General features: G+C 40.4%; 2 protein-coding genes and 1 long non-coding RNA gene across 4 annotated transcripts in view; 2 read left to right on the plus strand and 1 right to left on the minus strand.

The window, feature by feature from the left end:
- LOC115391242 (uncharacterized) overlaps positions 1–3,659 on the plus strand; it is a 20,410-nt gene extending 16,751 nt beyond the window's left edge. The window contains exon 3 of the long non-coding RNA XR_003931754.1: positions 3,649–3,659. This is a non-coding gene — a long non-coding RNA (uncharacterized LOC115391242). The remainder of the gene's footprint in view (positions 1–3,648) is intronic.
- On the plus strand, positions 260–2,127 carry tnni1c (troponin I, skeletal, slow c). Its single transcript, XM_030095356.1, has 8 exons — positions 260–368; positions 519–522; positions 629–667; positions 1,077–1,118; positions 1,269–1,400; positions 1,501–1,590; positions 1,665–1,847; positions 1,927–2,127. The coding sequence occupies exons 1-8, from the start codon at positions 358–360 to the stop codon at positions 2,011–2,013; spliced, it is 588 nt and encodes a 195-aa protein (XP_029951216.1). The 5' UTR covers positions 260–357; the 3' UTR covers positions 2,014–2,127.
- A 1,026-nt stretch (positions 3,660–4,685) lies between the features above and the next one.
- Positions 4,686–25,778, minus strand: b4galnt3b (beta-1,4-N-acetyl-galactosaminyl transferase 3b). Of its 2 annotated transcripts, XM_030095353.1 has the most exons (20): positions 25,344–25,778; positions 19,092–19,141; positions 18,905–18,988; positions 15,230–15,325; positions 13,534–13,624; positions 13,317–13,417; positions 13,168–13,235; positions 12,139–12,217; positions 11,967–12,033; positions 11,689–11,823; positions 11,458–11,567; positions 10,804–10,904; positions 10,619–10,689; positions 9,431–10,529; positions 9,087–9,340; positions 8,720–8,873; positions 8,560–8,632; positions 8,304–8,457; positions 6,856–6,982; positions 4,686–5,360 (listed from the first exon to the last, which is right to left on the minus strand). In XM_030095353.1, the coding sequence occupies exons 1-20, from the start codon at positions 25,480–25,482 to the stop codon at positions 5,249–5,251; spliced, it is 3,165 nt and encodes a 1,054-aa protein (XP_029951213.1). In that variant the 5' UTR covers positions 25,483–25,778; the 3' UTR covers positions 4,686–5,248. The 2 variants fall into 2 exon arrangements, with proteins under 2 accessions (XP_029951213.1, XP_029951214.1); XM_030095354.1 differs by lacking the exons at positions 18,905–18,988; positions 19,092–19,141; positions 25,344–25,778 and having other exon boundaries at positions 13,534–13,619; positions 15,230–15,319.
- Between the last annotated feature and the right edge of the window lie 705 nt (positions 25,779–26,483).

A 26,483-nucleotide genomic window follows, 5' to 3' on the forward strand; every position in this document is an offset into this window, starting at 1 on the left:
GACCACTCACTCTCTCAGTGTTTCAGAATACCAGTCAGATTGTCATCAAAGCAAATTGTTTTCAAATAATTGGGATGATTTTGAATTTGTATTTTCAAGAGAGACATTTAAAAAATACCTCAAATTGAGATACAACAAGAGATTATTTATTTATTTCATGTTTCTTAAACCAAAGGGGGAGATAACCATCTTCTTTTTGGAAGATCTTTGCTCTCGAAGCCTGGTTTATAAAAGCCAGCTGCAGTTAAAACAGTCTAATGTAAAGATAAGTGACTTGTTTTAACATATAAATTTATCTTTTCCTCATTCCTGGATTGTTTTTTCCTATAATTATCTTGCTTTTTTCAGGTTGCAACAATGTCAGATGATGAGTAAGTCTTCTTTTTTTCTTTTTTACATTCTAACAATTCTTTCATGTTGTTTTTTAACACTATGAAGTTTTTCACGAAAGAAAATTAACAGTGTTTTGGTTTGCTTGTGATTTCTGTGATTCAACAAACTCCACATGGCCACCACAGCAATGTAAGTGACAGCCAGCTTTTTTCTTTCTTGTTTACTAACCTCAGTGACTGGACAACAAAGTTTGATAAAATGTTTAAAAAGCCTTTTATTATGTTTTTCCTCACAGTATGCGCCATCATTCATGCCACAAAAGGCAGAGGCAAAGGTAACACGACACAAATATGAATTTGGACGATTCTTATCTTTTTAACAAATGAAGAAATGTTTCAGACATACTTCCACACCAAATCTATGAGAAATCATGTGGTACTATGCAAATAACAGTGTGTTTTAACCCTTACATCCTGCTTACCCATCATGTGACACTGATAAGTTTGAATTACAGCTTTATTTGGTTGTTTTTTTTCTGAGGTTTAGTATCTGAAAGATCCCTGCTTTGATCCGATTAGGCAGCATGAATTTAAATAGCGAAAAAAAAAAGGAAAAAAAAGAACAAATCTGTTTTCATTCATATTTGTACGTTTGCAATCCAGTAGTGTTTCAGTAAGACTCTTAGTCAGGTACAAGTATGAGCAATATTCATGCCATCGGGCCATATCTTGCTTCTCTTGCAGCCAAAATGCAAGATTTCAGCCTCACGCAAGTTATCACTCAAGGTAAATATATACACATACAAAAACTTTTGAAGAAACTGTCCATGAAACAGTGAAAGGACTCCATCCTACAGCAACCATTAATGAGAACATAATCATGAGTGTGTTCCAGTTTTGAATAACTTCTATGTCTTTTATCTTTGACGTGATCAGATTCTCCTCCTCACTCGCGCGATGGAGGAGCTGGAGGCAGAGAAGGCTGCATGTGAGGAGGAGAAGGTGCGCTACCTGGGCGACAAGCTTCCGCCTCTGCAGCTGAACGGTTTAAACATGGAGGAGCTGCAGGTGAGGCACACCGAGTGGCTCAGAGGAGGTTAAACTCAGTGGAGTATGACACTGAAAATAAGAGCCGCTGTTTGTGTTTGCTGTTCTTTATTTTGGGTAGAACATCGTGAAGCAGATGCACTCAAAGATTGAAACCGTAGACGAGGAGCGGTACGACTGTGAGGCCAAAGTCATCAAGAATTACAGAGATGTATGATTTCAGAACAAACCCGTGATACACCAGTCTCGACTGGATTCCTCAGGAAAATCTTCTGCTATTTCTAGATCAATGAGCTGAAACTAAAGGTGCAGGATCTTGGCGGAAAGTTTAAGAAACCCGCTCTGAGGAAGGTGAGAGTGTCGGCAGATGAGATGATGAGAGCTTTGTTTGGATCGAGAAGTAAGGAGTCCATGGACCTGAGGGCCAACCTCAAGTCTGTCAAGAAAGAGGACATCAAACAAGAGAAGGTATGGTTGCACCAGCACACCAACACGCAAAAGAAACCACAAAAGTCCAATGAACTCAATACTGGCTTTGATGCTTCAGGAACTGAACATGGAGGTGGGTGACTGGCGTAAGAACGTGGAGGCCATGTCTGGTATGGAGGGCAGGAAGAAGATGTTCGATGCATGAAAAGAAACGCCACACTACGCTCTCACAGAATATTGTTAAAAAAAAACTTATGTAAAATTTTAATATGGTTTTTATTCTACAATTGATTAAATGATGTTAGTTTGTATTGGAAAAGTACCTTACACTGAAGAGAAAAAAAATATATGTATACAGTGTACTCCACATCATTAGCAGCAACAACTACAATAATCTGGCTTCCAAGTAGTATTTGTCACACTGATTAAATGTGGCAGTATTTACTGCAGATAAGTATGTCTTTTCAGTTTTTATCATGCATGCTTTTGTAAAATAGCCACATAAGTCAAGAATGTTCTGCTGTCTGATAAGGTTGCTATGTATGTAAAAAAGAAAAAACAGACAATAAAAATGTAATTACAATTGTTGCTTTTGTTCACGGTACCTAGGCATATTATTTTTTGTATTTTTTTTGTAATTTTTGTTTGTGAATGCAACACATTTGACATTGTCCTTTACTCAGTTATTATGAGGGCGTCCTTGTTATTTTCTCGAGAAGTGTCTTCACAAAGCTATGCCACTGACTTATTGAGATATTTTCTGTCAGAGCCAGGATATACTTAGCCTTTCCTCTTGACCGGAATGAATTCCTCTGCGACAATAAAATGCAAAGCGTTGTCACACATGCCAGCTGTTGTCCTTGGGCTGACGTCGCAGGGCGTCAGTAGGATGGAGGGTGACGGGATTGCATGGATTTAAAGTGTGGTGGAAGGAATCTCAACCTGCAGCAAGTCTTAAAATATATAATTGAGTTCACATCATTATTCGTATTTAACAAAGAAAAGAATTACCAAATCGGCATTTTAGAAAAGGATATAAGCCTTTAGGGATACATTAACCACCATGCATATTTGTACATGAATCTTTGTTTATTAAATCATCCTCAACTGAAATACATGATCAGCTTCTTTTGATAAGTTCTGATGATTCCTGAACAAACTGCAGAATGTAATTTCAGTTTTTCCACTCAACTGTCTGTGAAGGGCTGTCACACACACGCCTACACACACAGAGGACTGGGAGCGGCTGCCATGCAGAGCTCAAGGACAGTTCGACAGAGGGGGATTGAACCTGCGACCATCCCACTGAGCGACAACCAACAGAGCATTACAGCGAAGCCAACTGCTGCTGACACTCCCACACTCAACCAGATACAAAAAGGAGTCACCTTCAGACTCGAAACACTGAGCAGTTTGCTGTTCTAGTAAGCGTATCATTGTGGCTTTCTTCACCAAGGGTAAATTTGACAACAATGCGGGCAAAAGCCTGCGGCCCCCACCGCGATCACCGTGCCAGGTTGTGAACCAGTATTTTAAGGAACACACAGTGAGTAAGCAAAGGGCCTGCCACAAGCCAGAACACCAAAATACACCTGCCTCAAACAGTCATGGAGGATGTACAGTATGTCAGAATCTAGATGCTTGTAATCGACCAAAACAACTTTTTAAAAGTGAAAACTTCTGCCCTCCTCAGCATCAGAACAGTTGCCAGCATCAAAATGACTGATATCAACCCGAGGCAGGAAAAATAAACTACGTACCAAAATACTGACTGACTCAAACATAGGGAGATCAAATGTTAAAGCTTGCAGACATGAAGGATTGCAAACCTTTGTCTGAGAAATGCAAAGTATGTCAAGGAATGGAAAGCAAGTTTTTTTGTTTTTTTTTTCTCCAAAATTTATTCTTCAGATTTGTCACAGAAGTGTAACATGAAGAAAAACAGGTCCCTGAGAGAACAGGCTCCAGAAATGCACAATAAGTCAGAGTTCCCAGCATGAAAACAGGGATGAGGTATTTCTAAAAAAAAAAAATAAAGAGTTTTTTTTTTCAGTGAAAAAGAAAGACGAGAAGGTGCAAGGCAAAAACATTACAGATCAAGAGAAGGCAAAAAGTCATGGAGGTTTTTATAAAGCTGCATTGCATCTTAATCGACCTTAGTCAATCCATTCAATGTGTGCGGATTTAAGATAAGGTAGAATAAAGGCACATTTTTATTGAAAAGGAATGTAATCGAATGCTGCCATGAAGTTTTGCAGTTCAGACTAAACAACAACAACAACAACAAAAAAAACCTCTGAATGTTGACAAAGAAACGATACAGGAGTGAAAGCAACAAGAAGGATCTCTGTCTGCGACATGGGTATCAATTATTTTTAAAATGAGTTGTTAAATAGCATGTGACTCAACACACACATGCACACACACACGCGCGCGCGCACACACACACACCCATTCACACTGTACAACGTTTCTGTACAAGTAGAAAATGCTAAAGTACATCCATCTAATTAACTTAATGCTTTTAAGGCTGGAAATGGCAGTGCAAAGAGGACAGGCGGCGCTGGACAACACAATCAAAATCTACATAACAACACATCCATCTTTTCTGTCTTATGGACTGTTTATCTTAAACTGCTCTTTACATGTTCCATAAAACGGAAAATTACTTCAGTTATTTAACTAGTTTATTCCAGCTGAGGAATAAACATTTTGGCCTTTTCTGCAAAAAATCCAAGTACCAAAACAACAGCAGTCACAGTTGAGGCAATGACACATTTGAGAAGACGAGGAAAAAAAACAAAAACAGGAGATTCATCAGGTCAACAGAAACGAATCCTTTTCTTGGGGAAAAAAAGAAAAAAAAAAGAGCCTATAGACAGGTAAATTTTTGCGTACAAAGTGACAAATAAGACAAACCCCTTCTTCTTTTTTTTTCCTCAGCAAAAATCTTCCAGTTAAGACTCGTGCAATCTGTCAGTAAGATACAGGGCACTTGGGTGTATCCATCCTTGAGGCAGGAATTGTGATTCCAGAATGTCGTTTTGCCGATGGACGTACAGTTCCACAGCAGCCAGTAGTGCAGAGCACGGCCTCTCCGTTAGAAACAAGTGTGCACAGAGGTATCTTCATATGTGTGCAATTGCATAGTCAGTGGAACACATCATCCAGTACCCTCGCCAGCGGCGTTTAACAGCATATCCAGTGGAATAAACTCAGAGCACCTCAGTAGTATCTCTTCATCAGTGACCTTGTCGAGGCTGACTGCCGCCACCTGTTTCACAAAGCCTGAGTAAATGAAAAGCGACACCTGATCCTCAGGTGTTTTCGGCGAGAGTAGCTGCTATCGTGTAGTGGGACATCATGCTCCAGCTTTAAAGTGCTCTGGTTGCCATGGTGGTAACCGTGGAGATGTATCGGCGCAGCAGCTGCTGACAAGGTCACTTGTGGTTTGCTGATACCTGCCGGTTCCACATGCCACGCTTGGAGTGATAGTGGTGGAAGAAGTTCCTCAGGAAGATCCTCTCTACTTCTAGTCCTGCCTGAAGGATCCTGGAGTGAAGAACAGGAAACAGAATGAGTGACACATTCCAGACAGAAGAAATTGTTTTTGATTGGTCATGGGGTTGAGGAGGCAGTTAATTGCAGTCTGAAATGTTTAATGGAGGTGAGTGATCTTGACTCCCGGTTATCTGCCATTTGCGGTCCATAGTCCAAAGGGGATGGTGCTGCAGAATGCTGGGGTAGCTGTTTTAGTTCACGATGTCCTAATCTGTGCAAAACCCTGAATCCAGCAAAACAGCCTCAGACCGTCACACCCTCCTTCTCCGTGGTTACCTTCCTTTCTCCTACTTGATGGCATATAAAGATCCTGAGTGATGAACCCAGTCCATAATACTGTCTTCCATTCTTCAGTAGTCCAACGGCTGTGTTTCATGGTAAGGCACTTTTTTTGTTTTTTGTTTCCCAGGTAAGCCTGTTTGTCTTTTTCTGACCATTGGCTTTCTTGCTGAAACTCTCAAGTTTGTGAGTCCCTTCTGAGGGTGAAGGAAACCGTACTCACTGATACTTTGACTTTCTTTGCAGTATCTCTCTACAAAAACCCTTAAATTTTCAATTGTTATGATGGTGGGTCCCTCTTCCTGCTGTTACTTACATTTTTCTCACCGTTTCTACAGCTAAAGATCACTTTCTACAGTACAACAGTGTTGAACTGATGCTCCAAGTAATCCAGAAAGTTGTAACACTTGTTGATCGCACCAACTTTTAAAGCTTGATCAATTTCCATTGTTGCAGGACATATTTCTACAATTCTACAAATCTACAATTTCATTTAGCAGACGCTATTTAAATTGTCCATTTCTTGATCTCTGGATCAAGAAACTTTTTTTTTTTTTTTTTTTGTAAAATTCTGAAATATGCATCATTTTTCAGTTTTCAGCCTCCTCAACTTTGTCTAAAACCTCCGTCAGTTCACCACTTACCTTTGCACCATTTCAAGCTATTTATTGGACTTTAATTATCTGAATTGCAATAAATAGCAGAAAAATTTAGGGCGTTCTAAAACTTTTGAGCTGTAGTGTACATACTAAATCATTTTTTCCTTATCAGTCTCTAATTTGGAGATCAAAGTGGGCAGATAAGCTACCTTTGAAAACCAGGGGGAATCAAAGATGTACTGCTTCAAAGAGATATGAAAGCAATCCAAGTTTTCCTCGGCATTTTAATGATCTTTTTCTTCATCATCACTTCTTATTGCCATAGATATTGAAGTAGGATTTCCACATTTACCTTTGTTTTAATACGTAACATGCATGAACTTGTTGGATTAAAATGTTCACAAATCAAATCTGTCAGTAAAAATGTAGTAATTGCTGTAAATAAGTTTCACTCTTTTTTTAATTCATATTTTCCAACATAAAATCCCAAGATTGCCATTCTTCAGTTACACAAATAGGAAATACACAGTTAAGTGAATGTAGCTGCCAGTACTTGAGAAAATGCTTTCAACAGCTGTTACTGCAGGACTAAAACATGAGCAACGAACCTATCAAGAAGCTCCCAGTCTTCTCCTCCCCACTGTTCTGTGAACTCTCTGGTGTTCATTCCTCCTGCTGCCACCAGATCGGACTTATAGATCCCGAGCAAGCCAAACCCATTGACCTCCCAGTAACCTGCAACAAAGATCAAACAGCAATCTTAAAATTATTAGTATTTCAATCCTTTTTAGCTAAAAATGTTTGTTTTAATCTAATTTTGGTCCATTTTATGTGAACACGCTATACAGATACGTCATCTAAATCTTTTGCACGGTAGCTGCTTTTGCTTTCGCAACTCAAAGAGCAAAAAATAAAAACCCTTACATCTTCACTGTGTGGCAACCGAACAAGACAAGTTGCCACAATGCAGTAAAATAGGCGCTGCCAGTCGACATTGTTTCACTAAATGTTGCCTTCTGCAGTGGCCTGTTATTTTCTAACATGCCAATGCAAGGACAGGCCAGGGAGAGATTATTTTTGACCTTTTTCACTTCTTTTTTACATTAAATACAAATCATTTTAATTTTTAAAGTGCCTCAAAGCAATCAAAGGAAGAAAAAGTGCTGTGCTCAAACTTAATATGAAAAAACAGAGAAAATAAATGTACACAGAATATCAGCATCAGTTATATCAGCAGCTTATATGATTTCAAAATCCAACGAGAAGATGTGGGTTTTTACGATTTGATTCATAAAGAAACACAGAAGGTTCCTGCCTGATGTGCAGTGGGAGACTGCAGCTCCTAAACAATGAAACAACATGAAAAGCTTGATCCCCTCTGAGCTTAAGCCTGGGTTTAGGCTCCACCAGGAGCAGCTGATTCAGCTGATCTGAGGGAACAGGAAGGGTTGTGAGACTGTAGCAGTTTAGAGAGGAGGGGGGAAGACCATGTGGTTTCAAAAGCAAATAAAAACCTCTGAAAGAATAGTAAAATGAGCAGACAGTGGAGTGAGGCCGAAACAGGTGAAACGTGCACGCGCTTACGTGCAGCGGTGTTTCGATCCAGAAGAAGACGAGCAGCAGAGGTCTCCAACATAAAAAGCATTGCTCCAGCCAAATGGAGAAAAAAGCTGTTTCAAAGTTCTGCCTCTCAAGAACTGGCTTCATTTTAGTCGCCTTATGGAGAACACTTAAACTCAATCATCGAATCGTGTGCAGATAAAACCCTTTATGCATCAAATCACTAGTTTGAGGTTTCATAATAAAACTAGTGGCACATCATCAATCTGTGAAGTTGCTGCACTGAAGTCAAAAGCAATCTTTCAGTTGCACGCATATACATATAGCAGTGCATGTGCATGCGGCTGACACACTGCAGTTTCACGTCTGTTTTACACTTTACAAATGAACAACAGGTGGCGATAAGATCCCGAGATACATCGCACTGAAGCCAAGTAGAGGCTAGGCTGCTGCTTTGTGAAATTGGTGGGAAGAAAATTTGTGCGTGTGTTCCCACCTCTGGCCTCCGACGGCGTGACACCGCAGTCCAGTCTCAGTACGATGGGAGCGAAGGCCATGTAGCCCTCCACACAGTGCTTCCGGATGGTGTCAATAATCGAGGGAGGGAAGCGGATGTGCAGGTCGCAAAGGAACACGATGCTGTGATCATCCTGAGGATGAACAAGTAGTGAAATGTAAAAAAAATAAATAAAGCACAAGACATAGCAGCATTACCTTGATGTTAAATTGCCGAGCCATGCCGCAGTACTCACATCTATTAGGTCAATACCAGCTTGCAGACCAGCGGAGCGTTTGAAGTTCCCACTCAGCTTGATATATTGGTACCTGACGAAATCCATGAGCGTAATGATATCATATAATATGGTACAGGGCTGAATTCAGCATAAAACTAAAGCAAGGACACACATTTACCTTGGTAGGGAGGATTTTTCGAGAGCTTTTCTCACGTCCATGTCAGTGCTGTTATAATCAGTGATGATAAGGTTGAAGTTTGCGTCTCCACTTTGTCTGTACAGCCATTCCATGTCGACAATAAGCTGCTGCACCCAACGGGCCTGGTTTTTCACTGAGAAAGAGACGCGCAACTTGCATGACTTTTTCAGCAGGAACCTTGATATATTAGATAAGTAAAGAAACATTGAAAAATCCTGTTGACGATTATGTTATTAAAGGAATCACTGCTTATTGGATGATGCAGTATGACTGTGGAGAAGTTCAAATATTCCAAAACAACAATTCAATGATCAAGACACTGCAGCAGAAATCGGATGTATGGTACCTGGCACGATGAAGTGGACGGTGGCGGACGGGTTCCACCTGAACCCCACCGGGTTGCAGAGCAGGATCTGAGGCTTCGGACGTTTCAAATGGACATCTCTGTGGCGTGGCTGGCGAATCAGGGCGTATATATAGTGTGACAGTCGAAGTATCCGGCCATTCACGTCCTTAAGCTCCAACTCCAGCAGGTAGCGACTCCCAGTGAAGCCGTCCACTCGCTTCACCACGTTAATCACACGCATTAATGTGAACTGCCTGCAAGGTCAGTGAGAGCAAAAATTTTTTTTTAACTCATAATTGTCACAATCTAACCCAAATCTGATGCTCATGCAGACAAACTCTTACCCATTATGCTTTGCGTTCAGTTGTTCCATGAACGCTGTCACGATGGGCAAAGCATCACTGGAGTGAAGCAGCAGGTTTCCAGAAATGTTGCATTTCAGATCAATCCAATCCGAACGTATTGCCTGAAGGTCCACCAGGTTGACCTGGAAGGTTTGGTTCCAGCTGACCACAGTGTCGTACTCTATCTTCGGAGTCGTTTCCTCTTCATATGCATCCTCGAAATCCCCCCCGAGAAGCCAGGAGGAGTCTTCCTCACCCACTCCCACCTTGCCTCTCCTCATAGTGGTTTTAGAAAAATTATTTTCCTTCTCCATGTGGTCATTTTTTACTTGTGTATCTGACCAATTAATATCTTTTTTCTCTCTCTCATTTATTTTAGCTCTATGGACGTCGTTTTGTAAATCTTGACTCTGGTCCATATTCAGATGTGTCTCCTCATCCCTCGGACTTTTTATATCTGTGTCCTTCTCGTGTTGCCTTTCTAAAAGCGGGTTGTTCTCTCTCCTGAAGATGGTTGTATTTTTCGTTGTGGCTTGTTTGCGGTCTTTTTCTTTGGTTTTAAATTTCCGCCTTTTGTACACTTGACCTTTTTCAGGCAGAGGCGCAGCCCGCTCTAGATTCTGATACTGTGAGCCTTTGGGTCTTCGGATTTGGGTACGATTTGATTTGTTCAACCTCTGGATCTGGCCACTTCTGTTGCTGGCTTGCTGCTTTGCTTGGAGTGGCTCATTGTCAACTGGCAATGGAGGAAGGCTCCGTGCTACTCTTGCAACTCTCCTCTTTTTTGGAGCTTTTAATCTTGTAACATTAACGGTGGGCTGTACTTGCTTTGCCTTTTCATCTGGGCCGCTTTGTTTCACAGCTGCCTGGTCTTGCTGGTGGTGAATCTTTGACAGTTCGTTGTCACTTTCCTCAGCGTCCACTGAGAAGATTCTGCGCCTGCGCTTTAGGGCATAGTCATCAAAATCATCACCATAGTCTGGGAAAAGAGCATTGTCAACGTGGTCCAGCCTGGACTGCGTCTCTTGTTTCTTCACTCTGTAGTCTTCATCTCTGTCTTCATCTCTGAAGATTGATTTCCTCCTCTTGAAAGCAAAATCTAATGTTCACCAGAGAGAGAAAAAGAGTGAATACGTTGAGCACACAAGAACTTAGTTTACTTGCCAAAAAAACAAAGGGAAACAACACCTTCTCCTCCGTTTTCTTTGTCCTGTGTATCTGGAGGCAGGTCCAGTTTCATGTACCTAGAGAAGCCAAACCTGGAGAAAAGAGGACAAAGAGACAGAAAGCTCTGATCGCAGTGGTTCAATGTTGTGTTATTACAAGGATGTTACGTGGATGGTTATTTGTCGTGTTTTCCTCAGAGGTCTCACATTGCCATTTGGTAAGGTCTCTCAGGGTAGAAGCAGCTGTCCTGGGTCTCCATGTGTGTGAGTCGGGTGTAGTCATTTGGATAGATGTAGGACATGTGGATCTGTAGAGACGGTAAATGACAGGTCATTGTTTAGCAACAAAGACAGTTCAGCTATGATTCACTTTCCTGCTGTGAGTCATAAGACGATCAATGCTGCTTGAATGTTGTTTGATAAATACAAAACTGTTCTGCTGACAATTACGGGCCAGATTAGCTTAGTAGGAAAAAACAAAACAAGGTAAAAACCTTTTATATCTAACTTGTTAAAGAAACCCTAAATTATTGAATGAATTATCAATGATAACAATAACAGGCCCAACTGTCATTTCCTTTTCAATGCGCCATTATCAAATTCCCATTAAATTGTTCTCACACCTTAAGTCATTAAAACTGGAACAACTACGTCGTTCTTTCTCACGAGAACCCAAACAAAACCCATGCAGATGGAAAACATACAAGCTCCACGCAGAAATGCTCCCAGGTTCAACCCTGACTTCCTCGCTCTGAAGCAAGAGTGCTAACCACTACACCACTGTTGCAAACCTTTGGGTCAGAAAAACAAATAAACTTAAACTCATCCAGAGGAGCACAGAAAAACCGCACGAATACGTACAAACTGCAGTCCTTGGTAACGGCTCAGAGGATAGTCTTTGATGGTATAGCTGGGTTTGTATGAACAGTCAGGAAGAACACCTTCTAGGAACTTTCTGCTTATCTGTTGCACTGAAAACAAGAAAAGGACAGATGTGTCGCATGATTAACTTGCGCATTCGGTCAAAGGAAATAGCATGCACAAAGTTTCCATCCGCGGTGAGTGATGTATGCTTCGAGAGACTTTTCTCACCCTGATAGAAAGCATCTCGTGGATCGTCTCTGAGCATTTCTGCTGGGGCAAAGCGCTGGCCGGCGGTGGCATGCTGATTACTCGCAGCCGTCTGCGGTATGTGGGCAACATCGCTTATTAGCAAGGCCGACTCATCTGAGGATTTGAGGTCAGAGATCAACATAGTCAGAGAAGTGTTTAGTGTCGAGCACGGCGGAAAAAGAAGCAAATAGTTTGAGGTGAAGCTGAATGAACTGTCACTGTGTTTGATGCACAGCAGGAGTGACGGGTTTACCTACCAGTGTAAAGAGAGATGTACTTGGATTCAATAATCTTAAGCCTGAAGTCCTTGTTCAGCAGCTGCCACTGTTTGACACAAAGAACCACGTATCTCTTTTAATTCAGCACTCACGGTGAACATAAATCAAGACGTGAAAGGAGACGACAACATAAGAGAAGACAGCAACTTACAGCCACCTCCACATGGTCAGTTCCTCTATCGTTTTGTTTGTGAATAACTTCGAAAAAGTATCTCCTCTGAGCAGACAGCCTGTTAGGAAAGTAAAGATTTGTATGATGTGCTGAATTAACAAACAAAATCAAGTATAAATCTGGATTATTTGATTTCCTCTGTGGCCTCTTCAGGCTGTTAAAGCTGTGAATTTTATGCCTTTTTTTTTAATTATATATATAGCACTTACACTTTCCAAGGGTATGAAATTGTGGTGCGTTTGTAAATGTAAAATGGCATTATGCTGTTATTAACACTGAGAAAAATATCCCAGCAAATGTCATTCTGGACATTTATCCTCATGTTTTAAGCAACCTGATTGTTTATCATTTGGCGCTATATCCAGTGACAGTGTGTGCGTCTAGATCTCTTGAAAAACGCATTCTTCATTATCTTATCATTAGCGACACTTCTGGGCCTTCGAGGCGACACGTCCTGGTACACCAACACGCAATACGCTAATCAGAACGGCTCACGCGGACCCGGTTTGTGCAAAATCTCAGTGTGCATGTCGCTTGCTGATATTTCCATCTTCTGTTGTTGGTGTCAACTCAGAATACTGGTCTAGAAGATGAAGCCTGGCAAATTTCCCGTGCAGCGACAGTTATCAACACCCACACACGAGCAAAGCTTTCAAACCTGCCAGCAATAATGCCGCATGTCAGCATTAGAGAGTTTCTTACCGTAGCAAGAAATCAAATTATGGTTTTGAAAAGATGAGGAATCCTTTTTATATTTAGCCTGACGGAGCAGCAGCCGCCTTCGAAAGTGACGAATGAAGGATTTATTAAAACATTAATCACAATTTTAACAGCCCTCCAGCAGCAAAGCGCATTTCTGGCAGTGAAGGTTTTTGTGATTGATATATTACCAGGAACCCCAAAGCTCTCAATAAGTGATATGCAGTACCTTCTAAAATAAACAGTCATGCCATGGAGTGTCAAACAAGTTTTTTTAAACACACACGCACGCACATGTAGAAAACTCACCAAACTGGTCTGGAAGTCTGACTCGCATATTTCTCAAACTCTCCAGGGGTTGTCCACTCCGAACCGGTCTGAAAACCAATTATAAAAACAAGCATCTTAAAAATCAGAAGCTAGTGTTTCACGCTTGAGCAGAGGAGCAGGATGATTACCTTTCCAACCCAAGCCAGCAGCTCTGAGTTGAGGGGGGAGTCGTCGGCGCTCAGCCACAGTTCTGAGTTGTCATCAGAGCCCAGAGCGAAGACAAACTCTCCTGAGAACCAGGGAGAGAGCAGGAAACCAGAAGAGATCACACAAGTTGAGAGGGAGCCAACGGCGCACTGAATGACATTCATGTTTCTCATAGTAAAGAAGGAATTAAAAGAGTACCATCGACGTAGGGATGCAAATAACCAAAAATCCGGAGTCCATAGTTGTTCCACCGAGGAGAGACGGCCAGTTTTGACACTGTAGTTCTAATCTTGAGGACAACAATTAAAAAAAAAGAAGAAAAAGAGGGCAGAATAAGCCATATTGTTGATTTAAAGTGGCTACCTGTAGGGTCGGCTGATGAGAGGATCTTGCATGTGGATGTAGAATGCAGAGATGAGTGAACACTGTGGACGTGACAGTGTTTGCCAATGCTTCCTTGTCCTGCAGTGTGTGGAGGAATGTCATGTCTCCTTTGCTTTGGCTTTTCACTCGGCTCAACATTCACATAACGTAAAGCAGCGACCCTCAAATGGGGACGCATGAATGCACTCCGGGTTTACTTTACTTTCTTTAAATATCAAGGATCCTTTAAAATCATAATAAATGTCACTAAAGTGCGGTGTGAATTCATATTTTAGACCTGCCACTTTAAACCACTCCCACTAACAGGAGCGACAATAAAAAGATGGCGTGTTAAACAGAGATCAGTTTTATGACTAATCAATCTGTAATGAATAATCAATCATTAACTTGAGTTAATGATTATGTAGTTATGTAGTTAACAGAAAACCAACAAGACACAGTCTGGGACTGAAATTGTGTACCTTAAAATATGAATGAACATACAGACACTGAAACTACCAAAAAAAGAATAGCTTATTCTAATCCAAATCCATCTTTTTACATCAATATATTTGTACATGAGCTTCTTATTCATCTTTCAGCGGCTGAGTGGTGGATTGTGCTTTACTGTCTATAAATAATATGAAGAATCTTTTTAAAAAAATGGCCACACGGTGGTGTTGTGGTGAGCAACCTCTCCGGGGAAAAGACCCCAGTCCAGGTTCTTCTCTGGGACTTTCTCTGTGCAGTTTGCATGTTCATTAAACACATGTAGCAGTTTTCTCTATCTTACACCCAAAAACCAGAGACATGCTTGCAAAGTTTGTGAATGTCACTTCACCTGTCCTTTGGTGGATGGGTGTGTGGATAACACGGTGTACAAGATGGATTAATAGTTTTTCATGTCCATGTCACTGGCTGTAACATTGTGTAACTGTGTGTAAAAAAAAGTCTAATATTACCAGTAAATATTTACATCTCAGACTAGATAAAGACAGAAAAGAGTACTGACATGATTAAATCAATCAAACTTTATAAAACAGCACTTTTCATGTAGATTAACAGAATTAATTTGCTTCCAAGTCCACTGAGAAAGTTATAAAATCAATGAAGGACAAGAAAACCATAATTGTAAAAATAGAATAGATTATCTCATTAATTTAGAGAAACACAGGCGGATCTTCTTTAGAATTTACTTTTTCTAGTAATCGCCAGACAATTAAGCTGTTGATTCTGAAGAACAGAACTGATCTTAAACAGAAGGGTGAGTCAATAATCAAATAGTCAAAGTAATCAATGTAGCTTCAAAAAAGCCAAGGTGTGGAGGGATGGTTCAGTTTATCAACTATTATATTTCCAATGTTGGTTTTGCAACCTGTCTTGCGTGTGTGTGTGTGTGTGTGTGTGTGTGTGTGTGTGTGTGTGTGTGTGTGTGTGTGTGGATGTGAGCCAGTGGCTTGTGATGACTCGATGACTAAAAATGCAAATAAATATAAACATAATAAATGAACAATCATGTGAAGAGACTCACATGGGGATAGAGCGGGTAGTGCAGGTTCCTGCGGAGGTCATCTGTGGAACTGCCGCACCAGTCCTCGAAGACATGCAGATTGGCCCGGCCCCGGTACTGCACAAGCATGAAAGAGAGAGCGTCGATGACGTGGAGAAACACTGCAGCATTTGTGCAACAGCCATACAGCTGTGGGACAACTAACCTCATTGCACAGCAAACTAAAGCCAAGAAATAACACACTTCCTCACACACGATGATGAGGCAGCGATACAAACTGCTGCCTTCAACTGACAACCTGATTCCCAAGAAGCACACCTCTTCCTGTTTAACGGAGACAAACTAAACCCGAAAGGAGATTAAAATGAGGAGGAAGCATTTTATTTATCTGTAGCTGATGCAATCAATCTTTGAAGAGTGTCTTGATTTCCACATGTGAACCAACAATGAAATCAGCACGTATATGTAACACTTGACCACAAATTAGGAAATTACCTAAAAACATCAATCAACAAAGGAAGACAGACAGCCCCTCAGAGAGCTTTACTGTAGGTCTGTTTGACAACGTGACATGGAGAACACTTCTGCACCATCACAGAGTTGATGTCAAGTGGAGGAAACTCTGACAGGAAGAGTGGTGGCTGACCCAAAGCCACAACAAAATCAAAAGACGCGTTTCAGAAAGTCAACAGCTTGCAAGCAAAGCGACACATGGGAAAAGAAAAAAAAAAACAAAAAACTTAAAGCGGAGTGGAACAATGAACAAAGTAAGCAAATCTGTGCTTCAGCCGAGAAGAGAATCCTGCAAGCGGCACTCGGTTTGTGAGACCAGACTGCAGCGAGCAAGATGCTGTAGGAGAAAAACGTTCAAGTGCTTTGGTCTCGACTTTTCATTTAATTTACATTACAGTGGACATATATTATGAAACAGCACTAATGTACTGTAGTTTATACTAATCTTATTTAAAGAATCATCTTAACCAGATTCCAAACAAGCATAATTTCTCTTTTACTTTAAAGAATACTGAGTCATGTGCAGAAGCTTGGTTTATTTTGACCAACTTCTAATATATGTTTGCACAAAAATAAAGCCAAATCCATCTAGATAGATTCAACCAGATTAGACTTCAATAGAATAGAAGCAGGACAAGTAGAAAAAAACATCCAAAAAGATATATTTAAAAAAAAAGAGAGAGAAATACTTAGAAAACATGTAACAGGCTGACCTTATAAGCACCAGGCAGAAAAAGGTAACACAGACAGACGTGTAAATGATGAGTTAGGTTTCAGTAGAAGACCTGCTGCCCTATAAGCATACACCTCTTGCTACATTTGCCAAAGAGTCGTGTCTATGTTAACTGATCTGTGTGTGTGTGTGTGTGTGTGTGTGTGTGTGTGTGTGTGTGTGTGTGTGTGTGTGTGTGTGTGTGTGTGTGTGTGTGTGTGTGTGTGTGTGTATTCCAAGTGTTAATTGTATTGTGGGGACTCTTTTTAATATAAAGATGTGAGAAAACACAGGTCGTCGTCATGTCAAGTAAACTGTCAGAGAAGCAGAAGCTGGAGACGATGTCAGGGTTTGTCCTGCAGGAGCTGCATATAAGATTAAGCTTTGGCAAAGTCTTCAGGAAGTTACTGCAAAGTCATCAGATGCCACAGAAGCAGAGTCACATGCAGGTTGAGTCAAAAACCAGTCGCTTTGGTTCATCACATTTCATGATTCACTGATCTCTGCTGTGATCAGCACAGCTAGTTAAATGTTAGAGGGACCAGGGCTTCACACTGTAAAACAGTGACCCAAGGCTTCATCTGCGTTGCTTGTAATCATTTAACAAAAGTCTTGGCTCCATCTTCCATATCGCCAATCAAAGGCCACATGACTGGGACTCACGAGAAGCTCGGTGGTTTCAAAACTGCTCCAGTGTTCATGATTGGAAGAAGCTTGTTGTCAAGTCTAGACTCTCACATGTTTAGAGGCATTAGGAACATTTAGACTTTTTTTTTTTTTTAGATGGATGAAAACCTGCAAGAAATCTTCTTAAACTTAATGAAACCAGGTGCAGCTTTTACAATTACTCCTGTAAACAAACTAATAATTATTGCATCATATAAAACAAGAAATCATTTGATATTCCATGCATTTTAATGACCAAAGGATAATGTTATTTTCACTCTAAAATGTGAACTGTGAATTTTGGCTTTTCTTTTGACTTGTAGGATTTGAGACTGCTATGCAGAAATAACGGACTGGTTAAATCAAGGCTGCTATATCACATGTTGCAGATGAAATATTTAGGAAATATTTTCTCAGCAGATTCATAATTCACTTAAAAATGTAATGAAATCATCTGAAATCCATATGTACTCCTGTTTAAGTTATTAAAATGTGAGCCACGAATGGTGCCTGTCCCGACTTGTTGAGAAGTATGAAACTTGGAGGCCAGCCAATGACACAGACGTGTACGTCAAAGTCACCGCTAATGAAACCTGACATTCACATGTTGCTGCTTCTGGCAGGATTTGGCTTGAATACTTCTCATCATGCAAACTTCCTTTATGAAAATTAGAAAATTGTAAAAGTACACTTATAATATAAATATATATAATATAATAGTCTGTGTGCATCGCAGGACCTTTGTCTCTTTGGCTGTCAAATCACAAGATTTGCAACATGAGCATCTCAGTTCTGGTCCAAACAGGGAAAAAACCATTGATACTGAATATCTGTTATGTCTAGAAAAATTGTCAGAAACCCTGAATATTTTTTTCTTGACAATTTTACAACCAAAAACATCTATATCAATCCAAGTGTCATCTGTCATAATGAAAGGGTTAACAAGCCCATTTCAAAATTAACAATAATAATAATAATACAACTGAGAAACACCTGACAATTTGAATAGTGTCTTACAGGAGAAATATTTCTAAAAAAAAATGTATTATCTACATGAAAATTCAAAGGAATCTCAAAGATATCTGGCAGACTTTTAGCTATTCTGCTAAGTATTGATTTAACTACTCCAGTTAAAAAACGCACAGTGCTGAATTACCTTTGGTATGAGTACAAGTGTAAAAGAAACAAAAATACAGGAAGTTTCTGCCTCATCAAAAAGCCTGCATAGATTGACATGCTTACGATAAAACACACAGCGCATGCAGTGAAAAACAAAAGACAGATTATAAGACATGAAAAAGTCATCAGCCATGAGGGTGACACCAGGAAACCACCAACACCAGAATAATGCCTGTAGACGAGCTGAAGTTCCCTACGGGTTGTGTAATAGAGCAAGACGATGACAAGATAAAAACACACAGAAACCAAAAACCATTATTTCCCATTTAGTCAACATAACGTCTTTGTGGAAAAGGCCTAAACTGATCAGAATCTCACTTATTGCATGATTTCCTGCTTTTAAAATGTCAGTATATTACTCACAAGTTCTCTGTAAGAGATTATAGTTTTGTTGACAAGAGCACTGACACTTGAAACACTGACAAACAAGCACAGCCCTGCTTAACAAAACGGAAATATTGGAAATATGATGCACTGAAAGTAGCTCCGGTGCATTCTGCAACAGGAAGTACATTGTAAACAGATCAAAAGCACTGAAGATTGATCGCTCTGAGCAGGCCTGGGCAGGATATTAAAAGTTCAAAGAAGGTGAAACAGTATCTATTCAGACACACACACACACACACCTCTGGTTTCCATAACTGAGGAGTAAAACTGGAGGTCCACTTTGCGGAGTCCTTCACAGGATCCTGATTGAGGTTCCCTTTTACCTAGAAATCACAAATAACTCTTGATTTGCAGTATCCCTACACAGTATCCCCTTGCATCATCACCTTTTCTATTCATTTTTCTTTTTCCATGCACCATAAATACCTTTTCATCAAAGAAAAATCCCCTCCAGCTGCCGTCGTCTGGATTCATATCTGTAAAGAAGGATAAAAGTAATCAGAGCACTGCAGTGCTGAAACAGAGACATGCAAGTATAGCAATAAAGTTTGATTAAACAGGTTTTGTTTGACTGACAACAGCATAAACAGTACAGACACGACTTACTGTTTAAATACCTCACAGCTTTATTCAACAGCAAAGAAAAAGACAGTGCTGACAGTTTTTTTTTCCATTTCTGATAGCAAGAGACTTGTTTGAAACAAAAAAAAAAAAAACGCTTCCCATTTCTCATAGTGTGAAAACCGATAACAGTTTCTGAAATGTCTTGTGAAATAAGTCTTGCAAAACTGGTCCACTGAAGTCAACCCATCAGCTTCAGTCGCAGATTGAGGCTTCATGTCTCTGATCAGCACCTTCAGATCACTTCAGTGAAGCCAGCCGCTCGCCTGGGGGTGAAGTATGTGTAACCATTTACATGTAGTTGTTTTCCCTGAAATAATTGATATAGCAAAAGTATGCAAATTAGAACAACTTGAAAAAAAGTCAAAAGAGGCTTGGATAAGTACAAGTATAGTTAAACTCCTGAAATATTACACCATCACACTCAAATTTACAGCTAATAAAATAAAACTAAAACTAAACAATGAAGCACGCTTTTCAGATATTACATGGAGCATTAGTTATTAGTTATTTCTGTTGTTTTATTGTATGTGCAATTGCAATAGCAATAGCAGACAATCAAATTGTCTGTTTCACCACCTTTTCCAAGTAAATGCTTCCTTAAAGCAATAAAATGTATAAAGCTAAACTCCAAAAAATGTAGTTAAGACAAAACAGTCTACAACAACTTAAAAAAGTTTGACTTTAGTGTTAAATTCTCAAACAAACGTAACTTAACCTGTCGTAGGCCTACCTGAGTCTGTTTGGGTGCTGGATCAATGTGTGTGGGCTCCTGTGGCACGACATGTCGCTTTTAAAAAGGAACACACATCGATAGTTTGCATGAAATTAATTTCTTCACTCCCAACTTTTGAGGCTTTCCGTGAGACAGTTTAGTCCATATCTACCATGCCCTTCACGTTCTGAACCACACAGATTGTGAGTTTCATTCCAATAAAGTGACTCTGAACTGTCTGCAGTCATACTGAATGACTGGAGTTGGAGCGTGTAATTAGAGCTCCCCCCCCCAACGTTGTTCACCTCAAACACCTGATGAAAAACGAGTCCGTCGAGTGAGGTACACCTGCTTTAAATACGTGCCTTTATCTCAGTCTGTCACTATAGGGTGAGATGACACAGCTGTGGAAAAGAATACACTATTAAAGTCTGAATACAAATTCCCTGAACGAGAGACTAAATGCTAAATATTACAATTTTAAAGTCAGCTAAGCCATACTCAGCCTTGATGGAGGAAACTGTGTGAATGTGGAAGTGATGAACTCTACGAAGAATCTCAAAGAGGTCAAATAAGTTGAACTCGGAGTAATTACTCTAACTCACTTGATGAGAGTGATAACTCACTTCAAATGTGACACCAGATTTAAATTCTTTCCCATGCAAAGGACTTTTTCCCTCCATACATTTCCTGCAGGCCTATGCTGCATGAACAATGACGTCCAGTGTCCGGGGAGAGTATCACCCACTCCCCGTTCCAATTCACTGCTGATGACCACTGAATGTAGCTGATGAGCTGTTTGGCACAAGCACTCCGCCACCCGCAGAAAGAAAAAAAAAACCTCTGGCAAGAGGATTTCTTTTTTCTTTTCTTTTAACCCTTTGTTTATCTATATCAAATTATGGGGTGCTTTTTATTTTTCAAAGAGGAACTTCAGTGTTTTTTGTTTTTTTTCTTTTTATGGGCTTGTGGCATAAGTGGTGGAACTGAAGTTAAAGTGCTTGCGACAGTCTGTCATTATCAAAAGGGTGGGGATGGGGACACGCACACACGCACACACGCACACACGCACACACGCACACACGCACACACGCACACACGCACAGTAATTCTAGAGTGGGAGTCATGAAAAGCATGAGTATTTATATCGTCATCCACACCCATCCAGTCTTCCTACCAACTCATTCCTCGCCTTTAAAATATTGGCAAGAGGCATTTGTACTGCATTTGTTTACGTTGGGACTATTTATTTGAAGTTCGTTGACAGAGCAGGAGAAGCACAACTCAACGACAGAAAAACAGCTACTCCCCCCTAATTATAATTCAATATGCTGCGGTGATTTTTATTTGTATGGACACCGTTTATGTTTCCCCACTTCTTGTATGGCTACAAATATTCCTTCAAATCAGCTAGTTGACCTCAGTAAGAATTTGAAAAATGTAATTACTTCCCCAAAGATAACGGCAAAGTAAGACAGGTAGAGTAAAGACAGTTTTCTATTCGACACGGTAAAAATATCTGGACCATCTCGCCTGTTCAGATAGATTTTGCATTTCAAACATATTCAGCTACAAAAAAAAAGAAAGAAAGAAAAAGCACTCACTAGTAAAATCTTAACTTTAATTTGCTTAGAAAGCACAGTGTGTGTGTGTGTGAGTGTGTGAGTGTGAGATAAACCCCTCTGAACACATGGTGGCCAAATTGAAAGGGGTCAAAAGTAATTGGACACTTGGCCACTAAACGCTTCCTGAGCAGCTGTGCGTCCTTCAACTTAAGTTCACACACAAAGGAGACACACACGAAGCTCAGAAATGTGTTCAGACTGAAGTACAGTTGTCTGTCAACTTGAAATGTGACAATCCCCCTCCAAAAAAAAGAAAAAAAGACACTGTCATGCATTTGACCGAAAAGCGGTAAAAACCCTTTTCAGCAGACAAGCTCAAGTCAATGAAAAACCATAATGAGGCAAGCAGGTGCATGTCAGACAACACAAATTCATTGTGACACGATTTCTACAACTGGAACTTATTGAACAAAATGTTTGAGGTATTCATGTTTTTGATTGCGATAAGGTTTAGTAAAAATCCAAAAAAAAAACTTTCTTCACTAAACTATAAATTAAATGAATTGAAATACATTTTGGGGGAACTTTTTCAAGGTATTAATTCTTTGGGGGATGTACCTTAGACACAAGCAACCATTTATGAATGTATAGCATGTTAGGAATGCTCCAGTGGGTGTAAATGTTGTCTCGGGTTCATAAGGAAATTTCACAAGCACACGAGTCAAAAGTCTTGCAAAACTCACAAAGAGAAGGCTAAAAAAAAGAATTCAATTATATTGAAAAAAATAGTCTTCTGAGAAAACTGAAGACTGAATCATGCATGATTGACTGTCAATCATTCTGGAATCGACATTCCCTGGCATTAGTTGAGGATTATACAGGTGCAAAAATATAAAAAAAACTGAGCAAGTCAGCAGCTAGCTAAAGTAACTACTAGCTGCTTGAACCAAGCTAGCACGGCAACTTCAGGCTTTCCTCTCACTGGCCACATTTACATGGGTTTTAATTATGAATAAAAGTTAATTCCGCTTTATTCTCATTTAGGGCTGGTTCAGGCCTTCCTGGACCATTTTCTTAGTGAAGTTGCTCTAGGATAAGGCTGTGTCACATTACTTCACAACCAGAGAGAGTCTTCCTGCCTGGGTGTCAACAGGTGCTGTGGATGTATACTTGTTATACTTTGCTTGTGATTTGTTACATTATATATGAAGACCAATGTTATGAACTGGCAGTCATAAAATACAGCATTGTACCATATTGGAACTGTCTTGTTTGTGTGGTGTTCTGTTCCCAATGTAAAACTGAAAATGAAAATGAGGTGTTGGGAAAAAAAAATGTTTACAGCACAATAATATGAACATAAAGCCACAGGAGTTGTCACCTGCTCTTAGCATGTCATGCTCTTGCTCAAGTCTAACCTGAAGGTAATGATCACACAACAAGCCAATGACGAGGCTGAAGTCAAGGTTTTACAGAGAGTAGGAAGAACATAAAGGCTCCTGCAATTTATAGCCTTTAACCTTTGGCGAGTTACTGAGTACAAAGATGTTTTCACACAGCAAAATGTTTTTATGGGAATTTGTCCGATACCTTTTCAACCTCCAGACTTTGTAGAGACACAAATTGGAGAAATCGCAAAATCTGCACTGGCCAGTTCTTCCTGTGCGCCATTCAAACATGACACATGAAAACAGCTTCCATATTTTCATTTAGAATCTAACATGAACATTGTAAACACTTAAAAAAAAAAAAAAAGACAAATCAACTTCAACAACTCAAGAAAATGACAAGCACAACATGATAGCATGTTTAGAGGATACTGTGGCATTGACAAATGGATCCACCCTAATTCATCCCCATGTTCCTGTTTCATGTTTGATTATAGGACATCTGACAGCGTGCGGGCTGTAATCCAATAAGCTTTGTGTTTGATGAGTGTTCTGTAAATATATATAGGATGGTGGCCATATGGTCCATTACAAGTCTATTTATGGATAGATCAACAGCTACTGTGTGTATTTTACGTTTGACTGTTACATAATGGGTCAAATTAAACTTCTGTTTTGAATCTTTAGCTAGCATCATTTTCAGGAAATGTTTGCACCCAGACAGTGATGTGAGCTGCGGGTGTGCCGTCCGGATAACACTGGAACACTGTCTGGACTAAGAGCCACATGAGAACGATATTAATCACAAGTTCCTTTAATTTTTCAGTGGAAAACATGATTTTAAAAAAGCAGCGTGAGAAAAAGAAATAAATTATAAATGCGGGGATTGATGCTATTTGCAAAGTTGCAGTGTAACAGTTCCGGTTGACACACTTGATAAATGAGAGAAGTTTTCTGTCACCACAAACACCTGAAGCAACACAGACAAATTACATGTCCGCCCCCAGCTGCCATTCTTCTTCTACACCTTCAGATCTTAGTAAAGCCCTTTATGCTCTGTTTGAAGACTGTAAGGACTCCTTCCCTCGAAAGAAGTCCCACTGTGACGGGATGGCAACAGCCCAGGAATGTGTACGCATATAGGCAAGCCCTGTAATGTATGTCTTAGGCATGTGTTTACATGTTGGGTTAAAAGTGTGTGTGTGTGTGTGTGTGTGTGTGTGTGTGTGTGTGTGTGTGTGTGTGTATTTCTCTTTTGGATAGACACCAAAATGACCATTCTCGCCGTTTTATTCTGCCCGTTGAGGTCCTTCTGTTGCACTCTGGTGAGAGTGTGAGGCAAGACAGGCTGAGCTGAGGTGTAAATAAAGGTACGGGGCAGGAAGTTTGGTTACCCAGTGTGAGACGAGACTTCCTCCTTCTGAGTGTAAATCTGCAAAGTGACCTCCTGACCTCCCCATCCCCCCTCATACTGTCTTTGCTCTCAGAAACTCCTGTTGCCACATCTCTTTGATCAACCTGTTGTTTCACCTGTCGCGAATCTCGAGCAAATGTAGCACAATCGACAAAAAGTGAACTTGTCTGAGCAGGTTTGACATTGTTCCTTTTGCCACTGAGTAAGCAAAAATGTCTGGGCTTAATTGATGTTAATGAATTTATATGATCAGACCACAAAACCACACCTATAAACATTTCTACATTATATGAAATATCATTCAAATACTTATTTCTGATAAAGAAGTTAGGAGTTTACTGCTCAAAAAAAGGAAAAAACTGTTTTAAACTTCACAAAACTATATAAATGTTGTACAGTCACTTTAATATAGAGGTGCTGGGTCTCCTTGAAAGTCAATTTTGGATTAAGATTCTCACATTGGATTATCCCAAACTTTATATAAACATGTCTCTAATGTCCTTGTTTCTGTTGGATGTGGAAAGAATAACTACTGAATACAGTATTTACACTAAAGTATAACGAAAGTGACATAGCTTATACATGTAAAAGCACTGTTGTCAGTTAAAACACAACTTCTTAAGTAAACAAACACAGATTTACTGTTTGGCTTGAAATAAACTGATCAAATTTCTGAATTTTAATCACAATAGATGCTATTGATTATTATAAGTAGCAAAGTAATAAAGTGGATCACATTTGAGGTCCGTAATTGGGTAAAAGACAATAGAAAAACAACTATCTCAAAGAAATCATTAAAAAGTATTTACACTGTTAAAATGACCTTGTATTGCTGCAGTTAGATTTTATTACACAGCCATGCTTATTGTTTTCTATTTGACTTGCTTTTTCAGCGATGGTCATCATTTGAACGGCGCTTTCCGGTCAGGCGGGTGAAACAGACACTTGTTGAGTGAAGAAGCGCAGCAGACTCACCGATGCCGCCGCTCCACGCTTTGGTCGCGACCATCTCATGGTACACCGCCACCGCTCCGATCAGCACGAGCGCCCCGATCAGGAGATGTTTCGCCTTCCGCCGCAGTTTCCTCACGGGGAAAAACGTCGCGAACATCATAGCTGTCGGCTTAAGTTTCCCCCAGAGGTCCACATCGGTCGGATTATCGGACAGAGCCCGTCCGCCTCCTGCGCCGCTGCGCTGCAGCCGCCGCTCCTCCTCCCGTGCGGGCTGCGCGCTACCGGCACCCTGGATATTCCCAGCGCGCGGGTCCCTCGGTGACTCTCATCCCTGCATGACCCGGACTAGCCTGATAATCCCGCACTGACTGCTTGCTGACCATCCAAAAGTTGCAGGTTTCCTGCCGCTCCTTGTTGCCGCTGCGCCAACCTGTCGCTCCTCCTGCGCGTCCCGCTTCCCCCGCGCACGAATGAAGCGCCTCAAAGGAGGGAGCGCGATCCCACACCAGCTCCTGTGTGAGCGCAACCTGAACCCAGTGAAGACAAACAGATGGCGACAGAGTGCGACACAGTTTGAGCTCACGTTACCCTTCAAAACAAAAGCTTGAAGGCAGCGAAATAGGGTTTTTATAAATATAAGCTGCGCGTAAAACCAGTTTTGTTTCTAAATTTACTCTGTATCAACGTTATCAAATATCATTTAATGCATTATATGTTGTGTCAAGGTTAAAACGCCCATATTTGTGAGGGGATTGTTTATTCTGAAGGGAAGTAGCAGAAGCTTTCTGGAGTTTATTCTCTACCTTGACAGCAGCCGTGCCGGAGGGAGGAGTGACACAGACAGCACCCTGCACACCTTACCTGGGATTACCTGCTGCCTAAAGATACAAATACTTCCGGTTTTGACTGCATTACCGAAAGCCACAAACACGAAAGCAACACAACCTCAGATTAAAAATATTTGTGTTATCCCTTTTCACTTTTGTTTTGTTAAGAAAAGAACTTAAAAACACTTGGATCACTCGTTTTACGTCTCTACATTTTCTTTTTTTTAACAAAACATTTGAGTGGATTCAAAGGAGAACAATAATTATGCACATTTTTTTTATTTGTCCATTTATTTGTCCATGTTTAAGTCACAGCTGACTCAGAGTGGAGGAT

The sequence above is a fragment of the Salarias fasciatus genome, chromosome 7 (assembly GCF_902148845.1).
Source record: "Salarias fasciatus chromosome 7, fSalaFa1.1, whole genome shotgun sequence".
In the NCBI taxonomy this organism is placed as follows: domain Eukaryota; kingdom Metazoa; phylum Chordata; class Actinopteri; order Blenniiformes; family Blenniidae; genus Salarias; species Salarias fasciatus.